Here is a 27,878-nt window from a genome sequence, read left to right as displayed (position 1 = left end):
CAGCTGCGAGTCCAGTCACATCGTTATCTATCACCAGAAGGGAACTAATATTGTTTTCAAGTTTCTTCCCACAACCAAAATGACATAACTTTAGGACTCTTGACTACCTCTGAAATCCTGTCCAGACAGACCCTGACTCAAATTTTTAGCTCTATTCATGAAGAGAATAAACTTCAAACAAAGTAGCTGAAACACAGAAAAAGGGTTAGATAAAAACAAATAAAGCAAGTGATACAAATAAATTAAGTACCTTAAAATTCCATGACTTTAGGGCAACTTGACTTCCAGGTCTCTTCATATCAAAAATGGAGTGGATTTTAATGAAATTTTGCTAAGGTATCTGTCAGTGGTTTTTGGGTGGCCACTTACAACTGTCACATGCTGAAATTAAGAAGAATGAAATCCATCTCCCTGAAAGAATGCAAGATTCAATACAGGATCCGGGAAAAAAGGATGAATAGTAGAAAATACAAAGGACACAGAACTCAGCAGAAAAGCAGATTTGCATGATTTTTATTCAAATATTTTGAGATCTGTGGGTTTTTTTTTTTTTTAATGTACATATACAGGTATACATATAATACTTGCCACATTTGGCAGCTGTTGTTTAATGCATACAAGGTAAACGGGTACTTTTCATAATGAAATCTTGTTTAGTCTAATGAGAGGCATGAAATTCTCAAGCAGATGCTTAGCTCACTAAAGCTGTTTCTGGTCTTTATTTCCAGTTTTATTACTTTTAGTAGTTTGTGACTTTAAGTCATCCAAGAGTTGTTACATACAACATAAACTTTGACAGAAGTTTTTTTGTTGTTGTCCTTTTTAAATTTTTTTTTTTTACTCTTCTCTTAATTATTGTTTTACTTTGCTCCATCTTGTCACTTCATGCCTCATCAGACTGAAGCACCTCTGAATAATCTCACACAGAGACATGGTGGGTTTCACATGTGCACCTTCTTAAAAATAAAGCAGGGTCATCCCCTTTGCCCATTTCCAGGCATCAACAGACAACATCAATAATTTCTACACAAAAAGCATACCATAATGAATTTATAATACACCAGCTACAGAAATAAATGGCTGCCTTCTTTCTAGAGAAACCACAGATGAATTAAAATAAAGCAACAAAAAAACTTCTTCACATATGCCACACTTATGGAGAGGATCTATTTATTCCTGAGCAGGCTGGCAAGTATCCATTGGTGGTCAACTGGGGGAGAAAAAGAATTTTAAGCTGAAAAAGGCACAAAAGACAAAAATATTGAGGCCTTTAGGAAAAAAATAAAGAAAACGATCTTCAAACTATGTTGTTTTACTGATCAAAATAGTATTCGGTGATGATGACGATGATAAAGTTGAAGATTAAAGATGATGCAAAGTATTCAGGATCAAATTTCTCTTTAATAAAAGCCCTGAGGACTTCAGATGGAAAAACCTGAAGAAAACACATGTTTATCTCTTTAGAACCTCATATTCCAACACCTTCAGATATTCAGTATATACATCTGGATGAAGAATCAATAGGAATTCAACCTACAAAAAAGTGGGGTTTTAGTTGTGTTGGTTTTTTGTTTTTTTTTTTTTTTTAATTAGTACTTACCTTTCAAGCTCATCTTTTAGACTGGCAAAACTACTTGTGACAAGTACTTAAAGTTGAGATTATGGGGTATGTTTCTTTTACAGGATTTGTAAAATACATTCTCATCTGTTTGAATGCAGGTACATCATCACAGAGGAGACAGTGCATACAATTTACAAGAGATATTTGTAGTAAAATTCAGAGATACACAACAACAAACTTCTCAATATAATACTAACTTGGAAGCCAGGTGCAAGTTTTTCAAACTGTACATGTATTTTTAAAAAGATACTGCCTTTTAAAATGTTTATATATTGAAGCATTTTCATTAAGACCAAACACCTTTTAAAACCAGGAAAATTATAGCAGCAATATGGGAGAATATCTAAGCCACATGAACATTATTTATTAAAATAAAACCAAACATGAAATGTTTGTAACTAACGTTACATTAGTTGGATGTTTGTGTTAATACCAAGAACAAGTAACACACAATTACTTATGTCAAACCAAGAAATCTGGATTTGCTAATCTATGAACCAATCTGCTGTGTAGTTCAAAGTTACCATTTACAAAGCAGCGTTGATTGCTGACTTTCACAATCACCTTTCTGGAGTGTCCTGGAGAGCTCACTTGAATCTTAAATTCCAAGTCTGATAATTTCTTCATCTTTGTTTAGGAACTAAGGATGCTTTTAAATATGGATTCCTTAAAATGAGGCTTATTTTATTTACACTATTCAAAGTTTACCTTTCCTTCCAACAACAAAATGTGAAGGAGGATCTACTACATGCTATACAATGTAAAAATAGACTTTAAAAAGTCAGAATAATGCAAGTAAAACTGTACAATGTTTGTTCCCTGCTCCAGTTCATTGCACTATTAAGTTAAACTGGATGAGTTGTCATGCCCAGATGACTTACTGCAGGATCAGAAAATCCATACACACAGAGGAGGTAAATGAATACTGCTTTAGGTACAGTGCCAAATGAAAAAATACTGAGTTATATCCAAGGAAAGCTTCTCATCACAGAAAGGAGCATGGCTAATTCGGAAAGGCAGCCCTCTTCATGTAGGACACAGAACTGCAAAAAACCCACAAATACACATTGAAAATATCAGTGAAGTTGGTCTGCATAAAAATGTAATGTATATACTAAAATACTTAAACGTTGGATTCTACCCTATTAGTAACACAGTAAAATCTAGTAATCAACTGAAACTGGCAATTAAGTTTTCAGCCTCTCTCAAAAGGTAACTAAGTGACACAACCTACTATCTTTAACTAGTATTATCCAGAAATGAGTTAACCAAAGGTCATGTCTTAAATAGTGCTTTTTGAAGTGTTATATCAGAAAACAGAACATTAACTAACAGGTGACGCATGCGGTTATATTTTAAAAATATGCACTGAGATTTTTTTGAGATTCTAACTCTACTTTCTAATTCTGGTGCGTGTACTAGAATCACACAGTGGCAAGATAAGACATGTCCTTCATGTGTTTCTCATTCCTGTTCCAATATAAGACACAAACCTCAGAGCAATCCAGCTTTCAAACCAATGCTAGCACAACACAAAAGCAAATAAAGAAGTCAAGTGTAACAATTAAACAAAAACTTCAAAGGCAACAAAAGAAATGTTCTAATTATCTGAAATACTTGCATAATTTAAAAATAGAACACGGTGCAAATTCTTACTTCATTAAAAGAGAAAAAAATTATAAGTTTTTACTTGAAAGATCAGGTATGAAATGCAAGGAGAAAGATGGGCAATTACTCTGCTTTCACGACATCTACATTCAGAAAAAAGAAGAAAATACTAGACACTTCATGCATTGTACTAACTAGTAATGTATAGCATATTATTTTTAGCACTCTCTTTTTGTCACAATTACTGTTTGAGGACAATTAGAAATGGATACAAAGCTTAGCAATAAATAAATCTTATAAAGTTTACTGTAATAACAAATCTGATTTAAAAGGCAATAATTTCAGCTGTAAGTACATACTTATGTATTTTATATAATAGTTATGTAAAAATTATCCTTGTGCACAAAGCTATACCTTCACATTTTGTAAAAACTGAGAGCAAAAAAGTAGCAATCTTGAAATAATGTGTCTAGATGTGATACCAGACAACCCTAATACTTAATTTTGTGCATACACTGGTTAACATTTCATATATATCATTGATTTGTCCTGGAAGTAGCTAATTTAAGGAACTCTTGCTTCCAGCAGATTTTGTCAGATATTCTTCACTACCTATATGGCAATAAAACAGAGTAATTCCCCTTCCCACAATGCTGTCCTCAGCTTCTACTTTAACCCTGCTGTGAACTCCACCCCAGCAGGCCCTCCCCAAGTTCTCATGATCCCAAAGAAACAGGAGCCCCTGTATTGGCATTGAAGTAGAGGTGAATACATCAGACCCAAGGAGATGTTGGCTTTTCAAGGCAACAGCCATCAGCTCAATGCAGACAGCAGCTTCAGTCCTTCTCCTACCTAGATGCTGTTCCCTACATATTTCTGTTACTCCCACAACACCTGCTTCTGTCTTGTGGGGTTGACATTGGCAATTAACTATTTGTGGGAGAGAAGAGACAAACAGAGGCATTTTCTTCAGAAAGCTACCTAAACTTACACACTGCAAAGATTACAGATGCCACTACACTACATATAACATACATAATACTAGTAATATAAATATTAATTTTTATAATACATATAAAATACTACTTGCATTTTTGTACCAATGCAGCTACAAGGTATGACACAAATATACTCCATCTGCTTCACAGCTTAACTTATGCACAAAAATCTTAACTTATTTAGGTCTTTCAATGGACATAAGCACAGTGTTTTCAAATCACATTGTATTAGTTCAACCATCAACAAAAGTCAATAGAAAGATGAGAACAAACAGCATTTAAATACTGTGACCTTACTAATCTGCCAGCTTCAGTCCAGAAGTGTGCTTTCTAAGATAAAGAATTTCAGTCTTGGTTTGGTATTTCTTTCCCTGTCAGTAAACTCCTTCCCCTACCCTTTTTCAAATCCCAGTTTCTCCTTCATGACTCCTAGTGATAAAATAACAATATTGATACATTAAAATACATTCAGAAAAAATTAAACACAATTGCAAATGCTGATCAGTTTCATGCTACCATTTATTTCAAGTCTAAATCTATAAAATATAATATGAATCATACGCTAGTGGGAGAACAACTAGTTTACTTGCAAAGCAAATCACTAATTCCCTTTCATTACTGTTAAGTTCAGGATAGAAATGTTCACTGAAAAGTAAAAACAAACAGAACCTCACAAAAGGAAAAAGATCCCCTTGAAAATATTTTAGGCTGCAATAAGAGCAACACAAACAAGAGAAAATAAGCTGCTACACTGTACCAGACTCTTTACAGGGTATGAACTTAGTCTGGCTTTGGGATACTTACATTTGAGGAGATATTCCTTACAGAAAAGATCCAGGGAAGAGCTAAATGACCCTTGGAAAGAGGGACTTAAGCATGACAAGGAAAATGATGATATTTTTAACATTTTGGGGGACACAAGGGGGCGGTAGAAATTGGGGAAAGAAGATGCTTTAGAGAAAGCAAGCACCAGAAATAATTTCAAAATTAATAATCCTACTGAGAAATGCATATAGAGGTGGTTTTATCCCCTAACATGAAATGCACCAAGTTGTTATTTTTAATTTCTTTATTACACTGGATTTGCACACACCATATATTGAAGATTTCTACTTCCAGCATTTCAGAAGGATTAGCTGCTTATGAAAAAAAAAAATCCAAGAATGATCTGTGGTAACACAGAGGGTCAATAGCAGTTCTGGCTGCAGAACTGTCCTTCAAGTTCCAGGTCTTGTCCAAACAACTTTATTCAATCATTATTAAATGAAGATGGTGAGTATTAGACAGCACACACAGAGGGGGTCTGTGTGTGTCTTCCTACATGATCCAAATTTCAGAATTATTGGGCATTTAGTTCAAGTTATTCAAGATAACACAGAATTTGTGAATCCTACAAAACACACTGGAATTCAGAGACAGTGTAAACTTATTTCACTATATCCTCAGAACACTAGTCAGTTCTTGCTTCTGAACAATTCTGAACAACTTTTCAGCAGTGAGCACTAATATTTGGGCAAATCTATTAATAATTCTGTGCACAACTTAACACCCACATAAGACTACATATCCTAATTTTTTACATACCACAGAATAGCAAGACAGTGCTGCTTTAGAAAAAATAATCAAGAGCATGTTTTTTTTCTGCTCTGTAAAACAGAATATAAAGTTTGAAAAAAGGTTTTACCTCTGCGCACTCAGAGGCCAAACTGAATTTCCTATAAAGCTACACATATCCTAATGTCACATGTAATTTATTGTCTGCTTTTTCTTTTGCAGGATTGAAAAAAAATGATCCTCAAAGGAACATGTACTTAACAGATTTTAACAGAACCAATTACCTTTGGTCAAATAGTTCACGCATTTCAAAATTTAATTTCTTGATTTAAGCTTAAGAAAAAGCAATAAAATCCACTCAGTGTAAAATGAATAAAATTAACACTATACCATATGGATTATACCACTGGGTTTTGAACTTCTTTCAGAAAACAAATTTAAACCCTCAATCTTCTTAAAGATTTTTACCTTGCCAAGACATTGTTAATCTTTACAGCGAAGAGAGTGGAATCCTCAGAAAAGTAGGTCACTCCTTTTATTTTGGAATTTAAGAAATAGGTTATAATTTCAGGTATATTAAAGCTCAGCTGAAAGTTGATCTAAGTGGTTGTAAAGAAGTCAACCAATCTCCTCTTAACAAGCTTTAAAATTAATGTCCAGACAATAGACTGGTGGCTGAGAGGATTTTGTACCACGAAAAAGCATTGAAGGAGTTTCAGGCCAGAAGTTTTAGTGGCAGAAAAAGAGCAACATGTTACAATTTCAGAAATGACTGGAAGACTTTGCCACAGAATAAATCTACAATATAAGGTAACACTGTTAGCTGAGTTGTAAATATTTAACATAATGTCAACTTAGCATATGAAGCTTAGTCAAGGCTATACTGAAAGGAAGAGTAAAATTCCACGCTCACTATCTCTGTGCTCACAGCTGTCTGCCACTGAGCACAGAAACCCACACAGGATGAAGAAAATCTTGTTTCTGGTCACTAAGGAAGTGGTAACTGGTGAAAAATTGCCTTTTCCTTCCACTATGAATGATGTGAATGATTATTTTTCATGTTCCCACAATTTGTGTTTCACAATTTAAAGGTAACAGTGTTTGCATATGATGGATGACCTGTTTGATCCAAGACACTTAATGCACAATGTTTTTGCAATTGTTGCATCTCACTAGTAGAATATTCTTTGTGATTTTTAAGTAATGAGCATACAAGACGCATGAAGGAACTTCAGCTCAAGTTTCCTAGATCATCCTCTCATATGTTCAGGTAATCAATCTACTTTTAAAAGCTTTCTTTGCTTTTAAAAAATTATTTCTCTATTTCCCTAAGATGCCAGTTTATTCTCAATACCCCAGAAGTCTGAAATTTCTTTTGAGCAGCTAGACCTAAAAATAAGAGCAGACACTGTGAAGAGCACTGTTAAATTCAGTCACTTACTACCAGATGAAGAACAAACAGTTTTAATTACTGACAACAGTTCCTCCTCTTGGACAAAGATTCTGCTCCACAAAACTACAGTTTAGTGCCATCTCCACTATAAAAAAACTTGACTGTGATCCTACATGGCACAAACACATCTGTCTAATTTAGGAAGAATTTTTCAGAAAGAGTAAGTAAAAAATGGAAAAATCAAAGGAATCAACTGGAAGGGTCTCTGAATTCTTATTGTATGTGGCAGTTCTTCAACCCTACACAAAACTTAGAAATGGATCTTTTTCAACAGGAAGTCTGTTGGAGGTTCCAGAATATTGAATGGCTTTTTTCAGATTTTCTTAAGTGACAGCACACTATATGTCATCCATAACTTAAACCTGAGAGTACTTTCAAATATCTGTGAGATGAGATTATGAGAGTGACTGTAAGTTTGTGTAAGAAATACAACAACCTCTAAAAATCATATGGAGTGAGTTAAGTCGAAAGACAGTATATTGAAAAAAAGATGAGACTTGGAATGTATGATATCAAAAGAAGAGGAAAACTTTTGAGGCATATGAAAAACAGAAATGTGGCAAACAAAATGGCATTCATCATCCTTCTGTACAGGTATTTGCTCAGATCTCGGGAGTTTAATGCATTTGCTAAACTTTAAACACTTAAGAAAATTGTATCATATGCCAAGAATTAAGTAAGAACGTAAGCCTTAGCAAGATCTAGGCAAAAATGAAGACAGATGAAAAACATTTTAAAATAATTTAACAACCTGGAAACTACCTGAAACAACTCCTTAAAGAAGCTAAGGCAAACAGTATTTTTCAATGTCTGTCATTCCCTAAACACAATCAACGTGTAAGACTGGAAAATAAATGACTTAGATAAAAACTTCTAAAACAGTATCTGAAGAAGGCGTAGTAAGTAAAATAAATACTTTTTATTATTGATCTGAGGGTAAAACTTGAAATGAAGCTGTAAGCACTTTGCATAGCAAACGTGTTATTACCATGGGCAGTCTGAGTTCCAATCACTGAAAAGACTGCACTATGGAAGATTTCAACTATACCCATTCCACTTCATAAGCCAGACTCCTTTGCTCCTACTGATGTCATTCAGCAGTTTGCTCTATTTTACTAACACAAACAAAATAAACATGCCTTATTTATGAACTGTATGCTCAGAATGCTTGGACAAAACAGAACATAAAAGAGAGCTGTGTTTGATTGAAAGGCAACATAATTCATGAATCCTGTAGGATCACTATTTTCAAATACATGTTATATGTAAATTAAGTTAATTTAGAATCAAATAAAATCCCTGCAGAGATGCATACTCACCCTTTAAAATATAGTCTGTTAACAAGCTTGGCACTTTCTCGCTATCCTCTTTCATGGCATGCAGAACTAAAGTATGAAAGAAAATCAGACATTTAGTCATAAATTAAACACAACACTTAAAAGAAATACCTTGGAGCAGTTCCAGCTACTCATAGAGATACTACTATGAGACGCTAAGAAATCTCTTAAACTGAAAGATGAGAAGATACAATGAGACATCACATCCTCTCTACTTTTCATTTGTGTAATTTTCACTGAGCTCCACAGTCCATGGATGCAAGAGTCCCATTTCATGTGGTTAATATTACAGTAAAATGCCCTAAGTCATAACAACAACAACAACAAAAACAACAAGCACCTCTTCCCTATAAAAAATTCTCACCAAAAGAAAAGTCAAGACATCCAGAACTAAAGCAGGCTAACCACTACTGATGGGCTGGAAACCTCAGGACAGAAGACTATGCTCCACTACTTAATATCTTTTATCATTACCTCAAATAATGGAAAAATGATGTGAATGATTCAATGGAAATATTAGCGGTGCTTTTTTCCCGCACTGAAATGGCGAATGTTATCTGCTGTGGGTTTGAAAAATCTTAACTACATGACCAAATTTGTCATTAACTTACAATAATGCAAAAATGCCATTTTGTGACGTACATGAACGGACCTTGTCCATCTTGCCTATTTCTGAAGAAGGAAAACACATGGACAAGCTTGACAGGACACATATAAGCCCGTCTATCACTACATAAAGAAAAACAATAACTATTCTTTATAAACTGCTCAGGACATGATTGAAAGAAGCATAAATACAAAGTTATACTGAAAAGCAATATTTAATAAACTCCAAATTCCTCTAGGAGACTCTAAACTCAAATTAAAACAAGTGTTTTATTTCAACTTCTACGTTGAATTAAGACATTAGTGTTCATAACTATGGAGTAATGCAGAGCTTCGGAAGAAAAAGCCAACTGAACAACACCTGCTTTACTGCCTGCCTTAACAGCAGCAGAGACAGTGAGTCACAAATCTGCAACTGACTCACAGGATCAAGTTCCAACCAGCCCACAGGAATCAATACTGTTAATACTCTTTACAATGCATTTGTGCAAGACATTTTGTTAATAAAACCATCAAACAACACAAAATGTCTTCAAGAGGCTTTAACATGTGCTTGATAGTGTCAAGTGAAATTTAATATGGCAAGAGGACAAAATTTCATTGTAAGAATAAATATAAAACGAGAAATCCTTTGTCACAAAGTAAGTATAAATTAACACCTAAGGCTGCCTACTGTAGAAAAATAAAGGGAACTTTAATTCCTACTTAAACATTTCATTTAGTCTAGAATTAATACAATATTTATTTTCTCTTTCCAGGAAACAGCCAACGAGCTTTTTACCACCCCTCAGCCACATTTGGAATCACAGAACTGCTGCTGAAAATCACCTTAAGACATAGTGAGATTCTCCACTGAGATCTGATCAAATGCATTGATGCACTCTACCATCTATTTTTAAAGTGTTCCTATAAGCATCCAAGGAAGGAGATGCTATCGACTCCTAGAGATACTCTATTGTATAAAAGCAACTTAATAAGTAATTTTAAAAAAATATTACCTTGATTTCTTGCAATTTAGATTTAAAATAAAAACCAAAACAATACAATCAAACAACTAGAGGACTGAGAACTTGCAATAATTTTGAGGATCTGGCCTAAAAACAGTGTGAAGAATGGAGAATTCAAAGCATTGTCAAAACTCTGTTTGGCTTGAAATTCCTAATTATCAAAATTTGTTAATAGCAACTCTCCCCCAACCAAAACCACAGAGAGAAGCAGGGTATTTTAAAGGCAATCGAGTGCAATCATTACGGAACTAGTCCTAAGTATATTGACAGCCACCCAATTTCATCAAAGTCATTACAAGAACCTCAATAAAGCACAGCAAATGTAAACAGACAGGGATACATCAGGCACTATAAGACCAAAATGCGTAATATGCAGCCAACATCAGAATGTGGGAACATTTACTTCCTGATACATGCAGGTTTCTGGCCTCCAGGGTTTCAGACAACAGCTAGGAAACAAACCTCACATGAAGGCACAGAAAACAGGCTGGCCAACATCTATGGTTAAAATCACGCATTTTAACATACATGTCCTAGGGTAAGGGGGGAGGGAGAACTGGATGGATTCATTGGCTTTGGGCAGCCACAACTGGAAATACAAAGAGGAAAGGATCAGGGGAATTTCATATGCTCACTTTTGGTTAATGTTTGAAGATCTTCAACAGATGGGGGTCCATTTTTCTTCTCATAGGGAATGACGGTTGTTAAGTACTGTCAAATGAAAAACAGAGTTACTTCACTGTCCTTTCATGCAACTTTGTTGTTTGCATTTTATTTTGTAAAAATTGTAGCAATTGAAATTGCTAGCCACAAATAACCGTATTTCAGAATAGATTAAGAGTCTACCTTTCTATCTCAGAGCTTTTATCACAGAAACCAAGTTGGTTTTTTTTTTTTTCCGAATTATGTGACCACTAGAAGTCATGCAGCTAACTGCCCTCTCTGCAAAGAAAACGATGCTGCCCCACAGTTAGGTGAAAATGGAAACAGATGGCTTTCACCTTCTGCTGCTATACACTTCCAACCAAAAAGAACAAGGCAAGGCTAATAAAACATAACACCCCAGAATACAGAATTTGATTTAGATTATCAGTTTTAATGGTTGAGTGTGCTAACAGATAGTTTCAAACCAACTCTTCAATTCTATTTACTGAAATCTTTAATTCTTGTCTGCTTAAAAAAAACCCACCACAACAAAATTTCTTAAATTTTTCAAGATTTTCATACCCACAGTGCAACTAAGATTAATTTTCAAATTCCTGACGTAACCTTGTTGGTTTTTTATCAGATTCATTTTAGGTGACATCTTACTTTGCAGCCTATATGAATGCATATTCTCCTTAAAGAGGTCATAATTTCAAAAGTACTAAAATAGCTGGAATTTTCCCCAATGGAAAAGCTTCCTAAAATTTCCCTCAAGTCAATTTTTAAGAAGTAAACAGGAACTTTATTCTGTTTTTACAGCTACCAGGCACTAGGCAAAGTAACCCTCAATGTCTCATTCAGCTTGACGTCTAGGTAGTTCTCCAGGCAACAAGCAGAAAACGTTACCCACAAGGTCCAAGGTCTCCCCCTCTCCACAGTCACAGCCCTTCAGGGAGAGCCAAGCCTAACTCAGCCTACGGTGAAGAGCTGCGCTTTGCAGAAGGAGGCTGAGGGTTGCCACACGCAGCTATGACCGCTGCCATGTTTGCAGCAGGACCCCACACCTCCAGCCCAACCACAGCATCTGCCTAAAAGCCAAACAGACTCAGTCCAGCGGCATGTAACCAACTGTACAGGGGGTACTGACACCTCCCCAAGACCTTCTGCAAACACACGGTGTTTTTCTCCCTCCCTTTGCTTTTGGAGAAAAGTACGCAATGCTTCTCAGGAAAGAATCAATTTTCGATTTCTCTTCCGGGAGATGTAACCAACAAGTATCACCAGAGACCTGTGCTCTTAATAAAATTACCAGAATTGATAGCTAGACATAAGTCTGCTGAATCTGGCAATGGCAGAGATGAAAGTGGATCTACTAACACAGAAATCAGATTTCTGGCTGTCTTTTGCAGCCTTCAGAACTAACTGGCATTCTATCCTTTACCTGAACAATAAAATACTAGGATATTTCACTGTACCAGTTATCAATTAAACCTGTTTCCCTTCTCCTGTAAATTTCTCTTTCCATTTTTCCTCTCAGTAGCAATTAAAAACAAAACACAGAATTTCTTAGTTTCCAAAAATACTTTCCTTCTACTCATCAACTTTGCAGCTGTAACAATCAGTCTCCATAACAGCACTATAAAACCTCATTTCCTGAATTGCTTGTGAAGGATAACATATTATGAAAAGAATGAAGGCGTGACTAAAGTGTAGCTTACTGACAAGACCATGTCTTAAATCTGCTGTGACCACTAAATTTTTGAAGAAGATTTGATAAAGCAGCAATTCCCACTGCAATTTTTCATCACCTATGAAAAATGTTTGATATGCCTGAAAATCAAAATGAAGATGACTGTCTTGAATTTTCTTCTGGATATATGATCACAGAAAGAGCTACCAACATTTCAGTGGTTTTTTTTTTTTTTTCTTTTTTCTTTTTTCTTTTTTCCCCTACATTATCAGGTAGGACCAGGGTTTTCCCACTGAAAATTTCTCTTTACATGGTGAAAATCTCTTAAGTAATTTTTACTTATGTCTCACACACATGCACAGAAAATGGGACTAAGATTATAAAAAGGGATGTACCCACTATGAGCTGGTAGTAGAAGGTGGTAAATACCATTAAAAAAAAAAAAAAAAGTGGAAAAGAGTTATGAAAAACTGTACAAACTTGTCAAACTTTTTTACATTGTAACCTTACATGTAGGAACTTCTGGCTTCCAAGGTACACAAAAAATTGTCTGTCTGTGCATTGTTTTCATCACAATTCCAGATTTCTAACTAACTCTTGCCTGACAGAGAAGAAAACAGAGCAGAAAACACCTGAATATGAGTTTATAATGACACCCTGAAAAAAACTCTCAAATTTATATTGTGAGAACAGCATCAAGGAAATGAAGATTTGATACTTTTTCAATTTTGCAACTTGTTGCAAAAAGATTATAACAGTATCTCAAAAGCAGGCCCAGGGTTTCATAATGAGACAAAAAAAATCCTCATCAAATAAAAACCTTCCAAAAAGAAAACAAATGCTATAGGAAAATGGGTTTCCAGGCATATATCATAACCGAGCTGTTATCTTTTCTACCTTTCCACCCTATATTTCCTTTTAAGTTCATATTACTTCCATGATTTGCTTTAAGATACAGGAAGCAGAATAAAAAAAACCCCATAACCATAAGGATATAGAAAAAGATAAATCAGGAGAAAAGTATGATCAATACGAAGAATAACAATAGTAAATTAACTCAAAAAGATGACTGGAAGAGTTATTCAATCACTGTTATTTTAAACATATGAGTATGCTACTTATGTCTACATAGGAGACAGTGAAAGTCCTTTAAGCTTAAGTGTGATGGAGTGGCATAGCTAAATAAGCTCACTTTGTGAAAATATATGATATTTAAAATACCTAAAGATACAGGTACAAACAGCTGTGATTTATGGTGAAGATAACGAAGAAAAAACAAAACAAAACAGCACACTGGTACTGTGATAACTCAGAGTGATAAAAACTCTTGTAAGGTAAGCTCTGTGCATGTGTTCAAGTTCCCCAAAACTGAGGACAAATAACTGGATCAACGTGTTCATAAAATCTCATACATCTACCTTGCCGGAGAAAGCAGGCAGGTCTTTGATTTCTAGCCTCATGACTGCAGAATGACTTTAGAGGAGTTGTTTCACCTCCCAAACTCCTCTGCAGGATACAACACTCATCTTCCAGACAAAAACCTAATCAGCCTTGACTTCTAAACTACCAGTCAATTTATTGCCTCAATGGACTTCTCACCAGGGGAAAAAAATAACTCTAATGGACTCCTCTGACAAAACCACATAAACTAAAATAGTGGGTAGACATTAAATAATGTGAAATACCAATATTTCGTAGTGTGCCAAAAGACTAAACAACAGTATAAGCATTAGCAGTTCACTAAAATTCAGAATGCAGTTAATAAAATACATACTACAGATCTGAAACAGCAGGCAAGTTATTACAATGAAATAGGCATACGAATCTTGCTTCCAAGGTACACACAATATCTGTATGATGCCCTCTGAAGCAGTCTCTCTCCTCTACATTTCAATATTTAAATAGCCAGTGAAAAAACACAACCTTGCCTAAAGCTCGTGTATTTTACATTGGTAATCTGCACTGCCCATATGTGGTTACTTTTAAAATCACGCAGTTTTCAAAGGCAAAAGACAACACAGTCTATACATTTTCCAGGTGCTACTCTGTTTGTAAACGTAGCAGCTCTGAACATTTGAAGAAAAAAGAAAACAAAACCTTTTTTCATTATGCAAGATGCTAATGCTGAAGGCTGACACACTGTGTCTAACCTGATACACGTTCTTTGACTGGTTATTAGATTTTTACAGACATGCAATGTATCTAAAACATGCATTATGCTATAAGAGGCTTTTAGTCTGGGCTAAGAAATACGGGTTAGTAGCTCAGTGCATCAGGGTATCAAGTCTTGAATCTCTGGAGCTGCTGAGGAGAGAAAGAGACTGTAGGCTGATTGGAAACCTGAGGTGAGAAGTAGCAGAGATTCCAGCATTTTATCTTGTTTTTTCCTGTCTCAGCATTTATCTTCAGCTACCGTCAATTTTCAAGATCTCAGCTCCTACCAAAAGTGCAGGCAAAGAATGAGAAAAAAGGGAGAAGATAGCCCAGCACCTGTTTCTCTCCACTCGAGTTTCCAAACGTGTGGCGGAAGCCATTCTGTATGACATTTGAGATCCCTTCCATGCTGAAGCGCTAAAAGTAGTGAAAACATAGCAGAAAGAAAAAAAAAAAAGGGACAGACAAAAGTTCAGAAGACTATTAATCAGCATTTATCAAGACTATGAAAGACAAATGGCAAAGACAAGCTCTAAAGTGTATTTCAGCACATTTCTATTTCTTCGCTCATCTACTTAATTTTTTTAATTAAAAAGCAGACCTTGTAATGGCAGTTAAGCAGTACTTCTACACCAAAATTTATTCAAATGAAATCTTCACACTGCAGACTTGATAACAGAGACTTGCCTTTTATGGCCCTTTCATTTAGAAATGTAAAAAAAAAGCATTTTTCAAAGTTCAGCTCACAGTAAAATTTCCTCTAACATTTGTGTTTGAACAGTGTATGTTTACAGACACTATTGACACCAACTTTTCCGATTTCAAGCATGTACTACTAGAAACACTTTCAGCTCCACCTCTTTAAAACTTTTTATGCTTTCATGCTTCCTTTTCCACAATTGAAGCAACAATTAGTATTCTCTGTTTTCTGTAATATCATAAAATATACACAATTAGATAATAATGCATCCATATTGATTTCAAGCTCCATTGCATGGAATCATGGAATCCAAGTAAAGAAGAAGCAGTATCTCATCCAACTACACATTTTTTCTTGAACTTTGTAATCCCTTTTGCTTCCTGGAGAAGTAAAATAAGTCAAAAGCAAACATCAAGTTTTGATGTTTAGCACGTGATATAAAATCAACAACTGACATGAACATAAAAAGAAGAAACAGCCAAGCTGCTGACACAGGGCAGTATGATGAGCATACCTCAACATATTTATCTTAATGTATTTATTTATGTGGGGGAAATAAAATGTGCTGGAATACAGTATTCTTTCATCTTCTAAAGCACACAAGGTCAGTAAAGATATAAATTTTGCTGAAGCCATCTTAAGTCTTTTAAGATATCCTGCTTGAAGGAACTGGTATCTTCAAGCCCTGACTATTTTTAACTGCTCCCCAATTTCCCCTTGTGAAAGAGGTGAAAGTTGAGAAGTCTAAGAAACTGATTTACCGAAAGATGGTATAAAGGACAAAAAAATTAATATACCTTTTAAAATATATATATATATATATATATATATATGTGTATATATATTCAGTTATAGTATATACAGGAGAAATAATTTTCTTAAGAGTATGACAATTTAATTTTTCTTCCTATCTTCAAATTTAAATGAGATTTCATTTTAGTCAGCAAAATAACCAATTAATCATCATTTATTAACAGAAACTCAGTCCTCACAAAGCTACTAGAATATACTGTCTGTATGCACATTCTCAGCACTTTCAAAAAAAAAAAAAAAAGGAAAAAAAGGATCATTGAAGAAAGGAACCTTAAAACCTTGAAGCTTGTACCTCCTTCTGGGAGAGGAGCCTCAAACCTGTCCTTGATGACAACGAAATCTGTTTTCAAAGGAATCACACACATGCAGCAACAGCCTCATGTGTGAGCTAGTCTGTTCAATCCCTCTTAGAAATCAACCTGACCCATCTGTATCTTGAAGCGACCAAATACCAAAATGTCTTATCCTGGGACCATGTAAATTATACCTGAAAGCATCATTCAAGTTTCTAATCTGTAAACTAACCAGGACAGTTTGTGAATCACCTGACTCAAGCTTCAAAACAAAGTAATTATTTTTCTTTCTAGGTAGAATATCCTTTTTTGGTTTTTCATGACTAGGAAGGAAAAAGGAACTATTCAGCGTGCTCTTGTAAAGGGATGACAATTTCGTATGGTTTTCCAGATGTATACTTCCTTAAGTTTCACTAAAACTTAGTGACACACACAAACATCTCTCATTTGACAGATGAGATTAGAACCCCATTTGAGTTGTATCACAGGTATCTTATGCTTGTAAGTTTAGAAATAAATTCTGAAGTATTATTTCATTAGAAATGTTTATTCCTTACATTTGAAAAGCAAACCCCAAAACCTTGATGTTGAACTGAAGCACTCTTTCTGGGACTTACCAAAGATCTACAAAACCAAATTTTCTGTCTTCCCTAAGAGGCACTAAGAAATTCAAATATTAATATCTCAAGTAATTTTAAACTATACTAGAATGATAAGAAAGAAAAGATTGCATTGACAATGTGACAAGCTAATAACCTAATTTCTTTTGCTCCTTGACTGCCCTTATCCAACTTCACTTGAAAGATGATTTTCCTTTTGTTGCTATGTTTTGCAAAGAATAAAACAAATTATCTCCTCCCTGTAGACATGCACTACACTTTGGCCTCCTTCCTGTCTCTTGTTGACCATAATAACTCTGCCACAGGTTAGGAGATCCATGGTAAGACATTCACTTTTTTCTTACTTAGAAACCAGCATGATCAATAAATGTCTGTGCAACTACAGCAACAACAGTACTGAATTTCTTGAAAGACTAACATATACTAAAATTCACCCAGTGAAATCAAACACACAAGTGAATTTGACTACTAACAACAGAACACAGAGCAGTACATCCAAAGACGGTATTTTTTGCAAGAAGTGCAAAAAAGGTATGCTAGTTCCAGGCTGATTTGCAAACAGTTAAAAAAACCTTTTCTGAATACAAGAAGAGTAAAACATGTGGAAAAAAACCTCAATAGATTTTTTAGGAAAAGCTTGTTTGTGAATGAAGGCATGGAAGCAGGAGTACCAGATATGTTAATATAATCTAGGACTACTACTTCCCATAGTAAAAAGAAAAAAAAAATGTAAATGTATAAAGACTTATAAAAATTTTCTTACTGTTCCAGGCATATGACCTCTTTCTTGTTTGCCATTCTGAGGACTACCGTTTTTCAGCTTCTTTTTCTTCTTTGCTGTTTCTTTGTGCTCTCGCTGTTTGTTTTGTACCTCAATGAGGACAGAAATGAAGCTGTTTTTCACTTCCTTCTCAAATTCCAATTCATCTCGTAGAGCCAGCTGCTGTACCAGCTCCTCAGAATAATCTTTAATAGCAGTCTCAATTTCTTCTAGCAGTTCATTTAATTCAGCAACAGACAATCTTTTCACTCCTACAAATAGTTCATATAAAAAGTAGTATGTCAAGAGTTACAATAAAAACGTACTCTGAAATTTCTCAAAACAAAAAATGCAGTTCTAAAACCACATAGAACAAAACAATATTCCTAAAGGAATAAACACATCCCAGAGGTGACAAGATAAGCCACAAAAAGGTGATTAAACTTTCTATTTACTACTGAGAAATCTGTGATAATCTGCAAATATGAAGAATGCGCTGGTAGTTTATGCTGGAGGCTGACCTAAGTGCTAAACTTGTGACACAGCTATAAACTATTACTTTCCTCTGCAACCACTGTTCAAAGGAAAAGGCTTTCATATTTTCTGAACTACTGAGTGATGAGTGCAATTATGACCAAGAAAATGTTTTGAGGCTTGCTTGGGTTAAAAGTGAGCAGATCTTTGAGGACTGCTTTCTGTTCCAGTTTAGGTCTGACACACCCAGGAAGCTGGCAAGTCCCAGCAGTTGCTGTGTCAAAGAACATAATCTTATTTGGCACTTGAGAAACAGCAAGTCCTGATTACACTGACAGGTACAATCTGTTTAAGGACACTGCATTGATGCTTGCAATTATTCCGTTTCATTGAATTAGTCCAGTAATTATCATGTCTACAAGAATTCTTGAAAGGGAAAGCACCTACAGACACGTGTTGAAAAAGACAAATAAGGCCACAAACTACAAAAAAGTGTAGCTCTTAGAAGCATCAAAGGTAGTAAGTGAAATTTGACTTTTTTCTCTTAAATTACAGCAGGGAAAAATTGATTGGAGAAAGCTCCTTGTGACTTACTTAACTGAAGAGAAGGCAATGAAACCTGTTAAGACAATACTCTGTCAAGGAGCCACAGTTTTTCAAGGTAGCTTAGGCCTTAAACTGTTCAAACACTGTAACAGGACTGAGAGAGAGCACCTGTGAGTCACAACACTTAAGAACCAGCTTCACAGCCTAAAAAACAATTGTTCTAAAAAAATAGGTGTAGGTTACCCAACTGCAGTCCTGACTGATGACAGATCAGTTCTTATTATCAGAGTCTTGAAAGGGCTGCATAGGAAATACTCAGCTAAGGCAGCCAAGTGGAGACAGAGGATTTCAAATGCAGAAGACTACATGGATTGAAACTGGACTGAAACTTAGTAGGCTGAAGAACTCAGTTGTGCAACCAAGTTTTATTTTTGGACTGCCTTAATGTATGCCTTTTCCTATCCAAGAAAAAAGTAAATACAAGTGATTTCCTGCTCTAAATCCTAAATGAATGAAAATCTCTGGTCTATCCTTCAAAGACCGGACAGTTTCTAGGAAAAACCTGTAAAAATTTCAGAGAGACTCAGATCAATTCCGAAGCACTTTCACACACTAAAAATAGGCAGCAAGAGCTTTTAATAAAATAGTGACCCAAAAGACATGAAAGCAGATTCTGAGAAACTGGTGAAGCAAAGTTAAATTATCTGCCAACGTAACTCAAGGCATTATTTGGTCGAGATTGACCTTTAAACTGTAAAGATGCAACAGACAAGATGGACTCCTGAGGCAAAAGAAAACAGATACGATATGAAATACCGAGCAAGCTTGATTAGCTTCAAACCTTAAGACATATGGAACTGTCAGAAAAGCAGGAAGCCCTGCTGAACAGAATACATTTTGCTTTCACATTCCTGAAATTTATGTGTTGAGACAGTTAAGAGACCATTTTCATGGTTGGAATCTCTTCCATAAATCTGAAATGTAGCAGAAACTCTAAGTAATGCCACAAGCGGTCGGCCAGTTTTCTGAATCTTTTACAGAGTTGATATTGTTGACCCAGACTACAGGAAAGAAAGCACCAAACTTTTTAAGAAAGACCAAAGTAGAATGATCATCTACCAAATATTCTTTGTGTTCCTACTACCTTCTAGAATTCATGCTGGCAAATGCACAGATTAAGCAAAATTTTCCATCATGAAACGGATTAGTCACATTAGTCATTTTACATACAATTCAACCTACTACAATTAAATTATTCATCTAATTTCTCCTTTGCTTTTGTATAGGGAAGCATGGATGATTTCATTTGAGTAGAAGATACAGAGGATATTAACTTTTAAGCTTTCTGAAGAGAGATGGAAAGGGAGGACCAAAAATATTCATGGTCCTTATGGGGTAAAAAAGAAATGGTTGCCTTATTTGTGTTACTGTCTGTCAAGATATGCTGCTGAAACTGTACCAAAGGTATGGTAAAGCTTTATTTACTGAATAGCTTTCAAGAGCTTTAGTTGATCTTAAATATAGTGTACTGGCACCAAGAAAGTGTCTCATTTTACAGAAAATAATGAAGTTTAATAAAGAGTGACCGACTTATGACTTTACCTATGAAGGAATTTCATTCCACTGTATCAACCTTCAGAATATTGCTTTAAATTGAAATTCTATAAAGTCTTATTTTTGTTCTTAGTCATAAGAAAGCTGACAAAGGTAAGTCCTCTATGAACTAAATCTAAACTATTATTTCAGGACATTTTGAAAATATTTTTGAATGCAGGTATTTCATGAGCAGGATTTGCTAAGAATCAAACACATGGCAAACTTACCCTTTAAAATATTTTCACTAAACATAAGCGTAAAAATACTAAATAAATACCACTTACTCTCTTCATAGCTGTTGTTTGTACTGGACCTCTTGAGGGTCTGAATTTCCTGGGAAAGCATAGAGAGCCGATCTGATTGGGTGGGCGTTTCATCCTCTTCTGGATCAGGTGATTCCTGCATCATTTCCTCTATTTCTTCAATCACCTTGAAAAATGAAAACTCTTATGAAAACCCTCTTACATGAAGAGCTTGCAATTTGAAGCAAAGCTGGATGAAACTACCACCAAGACTGGATGGAAGAGGATCAATAAAATCATACTGACATTTCCTCCCCATCCTTGCTTCTGAACATAATCACACCTTGTAACAGTAAACTGGTGACGGCATAACAAGCAGTGTTTTGAAACTGTGGGGTTATTTCTATATGAAGGTACCCATGATTCTGCTTAAGAGAACTAAATTAAAGAGTTAGCTGGATTATCTTTCCTGAGTATTCAGTTGAAGGAAGACACAACAACTTTCCCCCACTCCCTATTTCACCACATTTCCCTGTGTAAAAGAAACACCTCTCCCTCCCCCAACAACAACAACAAAAAACAAACAAACAAAAAAATGAAACCAAACAAAAACAACAAAGAAAAACTCACAAAAAAAACTATGAAAAACCAAAAGGCCCATCCAAACAGCCTGAAAATCAACTGTGCTTGTGAGAAGTTTTTTGAACTGATCCACCATAACCTGAAGCTGATTTGAGTCCCTGGGCATAAGACCTGAGCCAAACAGAAAGTATGACAACAGAAATTCTGTGCATAGGTAGCTTACTTTACATCATATAAATGATTACATTTCTACAGGCTAAATTATTAACAAGACATCTGAATAAATAACACATCAACTTTTAGAAGTTTAAAGGCTGCAGCCAGTGCTGAGATCCAACACACAGTAAAAAAGAGCCGAGGCAGTTCAAGTAGTCCTGTCTCCTGTACTATTAATAACCGTGTTCATCAGAGTTCACAGCTTAACCATTGCTTAACCATTTAAGGAACAACAAAATAGATTATTTACTGGCTTACTAAAGCAGGATCTTAATAGACCTTACTCTCATTAACCTTACTCAGAGGAGCAATTTTCAAGATAATTGAAGTAAATCCAGGGATTTGAAGACTTTAGTTACCAAGTAATTTGAAAGCTTAGTAGCAGAAACACTGATTTGCCCTCAAGTTAGGCAAAAATTTCCAAGAATTCTTGCTAACAACAAAGCCCTGTGAAACCATGAACTGCCACACAGTCATGCTGGAAAACTACAAACTCTACCATACCACCAAGATTCTGAAAATATTTTTGCTTTTTAACGTGTATATTTAATTTAGTAGCATTCCTGACTAATTCATGGTAAGAAATATACAAAAATTTCAAAGAACTACCAGAAGCTTAGCTACAGTGAAGTGCAAGAACAACAGCAAATAATAAAACATTAAAAAAACATTCTACACCAACAAGACTGTCTTTGCTGAACACTTTACCTGCTCTGCTGTGAAGAGTGGCTCTTCATTGATGCAGGAAACAATGATAGAATGCATATCCAACTGTTCTCTCAGCTCTTCATCATCTGACAAATCAAGGTTCAAGTTGTCATTCACCTAAAAAGCATGAAAAGGTTGTGTTTATATAAACATATATACACCCCTAACGTGAGGGTATAAAATGCATGTAACGTGTACAAAAAACAAAAGGGGAGCTATCATTTAATTTTAAGAATGAAACCGAATTTTAGCCCATAATAATGGAATCAAGAGTTCTTTCTGTCAAATAGCCTGGAAAATGAAATTAAAACTGCAATTGGACAAAGTTAAAATTGCTGTCAATGGTTAATGTTGTTAAATAATGGCCATACATAGAGACACACGCTGACATGCAGATATCTACATGGGAGGATGTCAAGCAAATTCTTAAATCTAAACTGAAGATTGACAAATGCTAATGTGGAGTGAAAAACTTGCCTATAATGTCTAATGTTACACAAACCTCTTACTTTAAGTGCTTTTATGGTTTCACTTTGTCACATAATAAAAGACATGGAAAAAAGCTGAGAAGAGTTGATATTGAATGGTGATATCAGAACACTGATATCACCCCAGATTATTTAAAAAAATGTGTTGTTGAATATCTCAGGGTCTTTTCAGAAAGAGAAGTAACACTGTTCCCATACATATTCCACCAAATGATATTCATCCTTTCAAACCAAAGATATATATACACTAAGAGACATTAAGTCCCTTCCTAAATAAGTCAGGCATATTTTAGTCTCACACAGTGATATATCCTGGTTTATCTACAAAATTGTTTCTGGACTTTGCCTAATACTAGATTCCAGCCTAGAAAAGTCCCCCAAAGCTGCAACCTCCAACACCTGCCATTTGAGCTCAACTTCTTTAACTGATCTTTAGGCTAATTTACAAGCTTCATGACCGGCTGTACAAAGTCCTCAGTCTCACAGAATCAGTTTTCAATTTTTCTCATAATTCTTCCAATTGTCTCAGTTTCTTCAGAAGCCCTAATAGTTCTCAGAATCATTTTCAACCTGCAACCGTTATCCCCAGACAGCTCATCTGTAGGGGAAAACACACAGTTTGCACTTCTTCAGGCCTCGGTATGAAGTCAAATGTCCACTTTTTTCCACAATCTGAATTCCAGTGACTGAACAGTGGCAAGGCTCCACTATGACTCTCTCTTCACCTACTACACAGATACGCTCCAATTTGACATTTTTTAAATATCTGCTTTCCTGAAATAATTTTTCATGCACACAGGATATGAAAACAATGATGGGATAGTAAGCAAGGATAACAGTTTATCTAGAAGGATATCTGCTTTCCCTCCTGACATATCCAGAAACATTTTGAGAGACCCTTGAATACATTTTCATAATATAGACTGATAAACCACCAAAAAAGGCATCAGCTGTAATCTGGACTAAAAGGAACATCTGGCTTTCCATCCAGCCACACTCCATCCCTCCTTCTACCAGGGAATGACCCATTTAAAATAATCTAGCGAAAACAAAACAAACAAGGAACTGCACAATCCCATTCCTGTACCACTGTGCACAACACTTTCACCCAGCTACTTTCACTGCCAGAGATGTATAAAAGTGTGCACAGACCCGTCATGTGAAGGAACCAAGATCAGGCGATTCAGCCTTATTGACCTCCTATCTTTCCCTACTAAAACAGGAGGAGAAATGCTTTCCGCGCAATTTTGGTAGCACATTATTTGTTTCAAACGCATCGGGGAAGTGTTGCTTAGCTGTTAGTTTTCACTGAAAGAACAGAACAAGATACTAGCTGGTCCATATGTGCTGTCACATATCCAGCAATACTGCTGAACACAAAGCAGAAGTATGTCAAACGCTCCCCACAGCCTTTACACATCAGAAGGCATGCCATGAGGAGCGAAAGCTGAAAAAATTTGATACGTTCATTCTATGAACTGGCTTTCTCTCTACTGGCAGCATACCTAAGGTTATTTCTAGTCCAGCAACACCACTTCACATTTTTTTACGTACTTTCTTCATAACTTTCTGCAAGTAACCTAAAAAATTATATGAAACATTTTCTTATACACTTATATAATATATATAATATATAGTTTCTTGATAAGTTCCTTATCAAGAAATCCATTAGTCCTCCAGTCCATACTTCCCTGACACAAGGTCACAGCATGGCAGGGTTGTATTTCTAGTTAGACTGTAAGAATTTAATTACTGTTATAAAATCTGAACAAGGACTCAATGAAAATTAGAAGAAACACAAGTCAAATTCAAGGGATAACCCTGAGACTCAAATCAAGAAAATGAGTTCCAAATTTGCACCTTCCTCCACTGAACTCTTAAGTATCCTCTTCAGCAGAACAATTGCTCTTGTCACAGTAAAAAGATCTGTTGATTACTCAAGGGATGGCAGAAGCCAAAGCATTGCCTGATTCTCAGATTACACACTCAGATATTTTTACAACACAACTGAACTTCACTGTTTAAAAGATAAGCCACTAGTTTCCTCAGAAAACCTGTGAGATGGGAATTCCTCACAGCTTTTCTTCCTGAAGTGTTTTAATCCACTTTTAAGATCATCAGAGGACAATCCTTTCTATAAACCTCTCTGAAGCTCTTAATTCCCTGTTCCTGCTCCAGAGAACTATTCTAACTCTTAAATAAGGAAAACAAAACAAACTCTTGCACTTCAGTGTCTCCTGGGCCACCTTTCTTTTTAAAGAAGCCATCTGACTGTGGAATTAGACGAACTTTAGAAAGTCCTCACTGGATTTACCATATCGGAGTACTCCTGTCTCTTTTCCTCCCTTACCCAGACCAGTGTTTAACATGAATCATACAGCAGAAAGATTTTATGTTAAACGCTTTCTCATTTTACATTTTTTTTCTATCATGCTCTGGCTCTGTTGAAGAGTCATATAAAACTAACCCTGAATTATTCCAGGAGATGCAAACATACATCAATGGTTCTTTGATTTTAAAAAGCTCTCACGTATAATGGCAAGTACCAAAAATATTTTCAGCCACTTAATAACAACATTCTTTTATACAAATGCAAACAGTTCTATGTCCCCCTTGAGTACCAAAGCTCCAAAGAGGGTACTTCTGCTGATCAGAACTTACCCCTTTTTCTGAAAGATTCAGTGTTGGCAAGTGCAAAGCTCTTGTGTGGGAAGATTTCCAGTCAACTGGCATCACGTTACCATAATTATCAGTCAAGGCATTCCAAATCCTGGAGAAAAGAATAAAGGAACAAAAATGCTGACCCCAAAACGAGCAGCAACTGAATCAGCAATAACCATGTTCCTAATGATCATGTATCTCTATCAGTAACTCTATTTTCCTCCCTAAATATTCATCTGCAAGTTACTGGCAATCTTTTTAGTGTTTTAAAGCAATGAGAACATGTTTTTTGAGAAACATAATTTACTTCCCTTTTTAAACAACAATGTATGCATAGCAGTGAAACAAAACAATAAATGAAGACATGACTTCTACACAAATTATGTAACTACACTCCGAACGTTTTCTGGGGGTGGATGAGCCTTTCCCTCAATGAAATTTGAGCTGAGCTATAAATTACATTCCTCATGTTGTTTACCACAGGCTCAGGCTGAGTAGCAAATTCTGAGCCAAATATATTTTTTTTTTTTTTTAAATTTTCTCCTTTTCCACTTGAAAATGCAGAGATCAGACACAGATTTTGGAAGAATTCATTTTTTTTTTCTAAAAGTACTCTTGCAGAGCTCAGCCCACCACTCCTGTCCTCGGTCAACCTTTACTGCTTCTAGAGTGCACATCCTCTCAGGCCGTCCTGGAGCCTTGCCCATGCAGACCTACGCTGGTGAAGCAGCTTAGCCTTTAACCGCAGCAGTCCTGTGAGCAGGCTGCTTCCTCAAGTCCCCAGCCAAGCCCTGCCTCCAGGCACTGTGCTGTGGGTGGATGTTTGCAAGGGTTGCCTAGCTAAGGCTCACAGGAGGTCACAGGAAAGGCCGAGGCAGACACAGAAGGGCAGACAGAGCCTCATCACTGCCCAACGTGATTCATGGTTCACTGAGCTTACCTCACTGTTTACACCACAGATCTAGTATTTTGCTAACAGACTTTTTAGAATTCTTCTCTCAGAACAAGACATACTAAATTTACTATAAAATAAGAAATAAAAATATTAGTAAAATAATGTTAAAAACTGTACAGGAGCATGGCTCAGTAAGGCTCTGTCCCTCAGGGGAAAAATTCCCCGAACAATTATCGCAGTTGCAGCTGCAATTTTGTTCTTCGCCTGCTTTCCGCACTTCCCATGTTTAATTTCAAGCACTGAGACAGCGGGCACTTTGCAAGAAGCTAAACAAATACTACCACGGTCACTGCACTTCAGAACAAGTACTTCTCGCTAGCTCGGCGGGGTAGGAAGCTCTGGGATGCTGACACGCTTCTCTGGCGGTCAGGGGGACGAAGCCGGAGGGCAGCACGCCAAACCCGCGCCGCGGAGGCCGAACGTGCCCCCTTGCCGGGGCCCGGCGGCTCCCAGCGGCAGCCCCGGGGGCGGGGAAAGGCTCCGCTCCCGCAGCCCACAAGCCCTGCCGGGCTCGGCAAGGCCCAGGGGCAGCGCTCTCGCAGGGCAGGGCTGGCGGGCAGCCCGGTCGCCTCAGGCCGGGCCGGGCCGGGCCTCCCCTCCGCTCCCTCTCCGCGCCCCCCGGCCCGCACTCACTCGTCGTCCTGCAGCGCGCTCTGCTCCGTGAGCGGCCGCAGCGGAACGCGGCTCTCGCCGCCGCCAGCCCGGGCCTGCGGGGGCTCGAAGCAGAGGGACAGCTTCGCCCCGAGGTCCCCGCCGCCCCAGCCGCCCTTGTCGCAGGCAGCCTCGGGGCCGCTCCCGGCGGAGGGCTGGAATCCCGAGAAGTCCTGCCAATCGCCCGGGTCTCGCTGCGAAGCCGCCGCCGCCGCCATAGCCGCCGCCGCAGCTGCGGACGCGGCGCTGCGCGCTCCCGGCTCTGCGCGCTCCCGGCGGCGCGCGGCGGGCGGGGCCGGGCTGGAGCTGCGATGGCAGAGCCGGGCCGGGCCGGGCCGGGCCAGCGATGGCAGAGACGGCAGAGACGGGCCGGGCCGGGTCGGGCCAGCGATGGCAGAGCCGGCAGAGACGGGCCGGGCCGGGCCGGGCCAGCGATGGCAGAGCCGCACCCAGCGGTGTCCGTACTAACTCACAGCTCCGCACCGAGTAGGAGCGGCTCATCGGGCAGGAGGGGGAGGCACAGAATGGTTTGGTTTGGAAGGGACCTTTCAAGATCACTCAATTTCAGCGCCCCTGCCGTGGTAGGAGTATTCGAGGTAGTATTGTTGTAACTTGTTTTTATTTCTGTCACTGATGCCTCCATTCAGTCACCTAGTACGCAAGAATCTAAGCTTTGGAGATACTTTTTCATACCAGCACTTTTTTTATTTTTTTTTTTTTTTTTTTTTTTTTGAGCAGCCACAATCTTTTGATATCATAAAGTACGTGATGGGAATTTTCTCTGCTTAACTTTCTGCTTCGGTTTGAGCCTCCTTTAATTTTCTTTCTATACTTCCTACTTGATGTTTGGCAACAGCGCAAATGCAAAACGCATTCCCAGTTAAGCATCTGAGTGTCACT

The 27,878-nt window shown here is 37.1% G+C and overlaps 1 protein-coding gene across 2 annotated transcripts; it reads right to left on the bottom strand.

The window, feature by feature from the left end:
• Positions 1 to 498: 498 nt before the first annotated feature.
• On the bottom strand, positions 499 to 27,225 carry FEZ2 (fasciculation and elongation protein zeta 2). Of its 2 annotated transcripts, XM_040058909.2 has the most exons (9): positions 26,961 to 27,225; positions 25,373 to 25,481; positions 22,224 to 22,340; positions 20,760 to 20,904; positions 17,863 to 18,131; positions 15,010 to 15,090; positions 10,820 to 10,895; positions 8,554 to 8,619; positions 499 to 2,664 (listed from the first exon to the last, which is right to left on the bottom strand). In XM_040058909.2, exons 1-9 carry the CDS (start codon positions 27,194 to 27,196, stop codon positions 2,648 to 2,650), a joined length of 1,116 nt encoding a protein of 371 aa, XP_039914843.1. In that variant the 5' UTR covers positions 27,197 to 27,225; the 3' UTR covers positions 499 to 2,647. The 2 variants fall into 2 exon arrangements, with proteins under 2 accessions (XP_039914843.1, XP_039914844.1); XM_040058910.2 differs by lacking the exon at positions 15,010 to 15,090 and having other exon boundaries at positions 26,961 to 27,222.
• Positions 27,226 to 27,878: the final 653 nt, after the last annotated feature.

This window comes from Hirundo rustica, chromosome 3 (genome assembly GCF_015227805.2).
Source record: "Hirundo rustica isolate bHirRus1 chromosome 3, bHirRus1.pri.v3, whole genome shotgun sequence".
Lineage (NCBI taxonomy): Eukaryota > Metazoa > Chordata > Aves > Passeriformes > Hirundinidae > Hirundo > Hirundo rustica.
The sequence above is the reverse complement of the archived record's forward strand: the minus strand, read 5'-3'. Positions and strand labels throughout refer to the sequence as shown.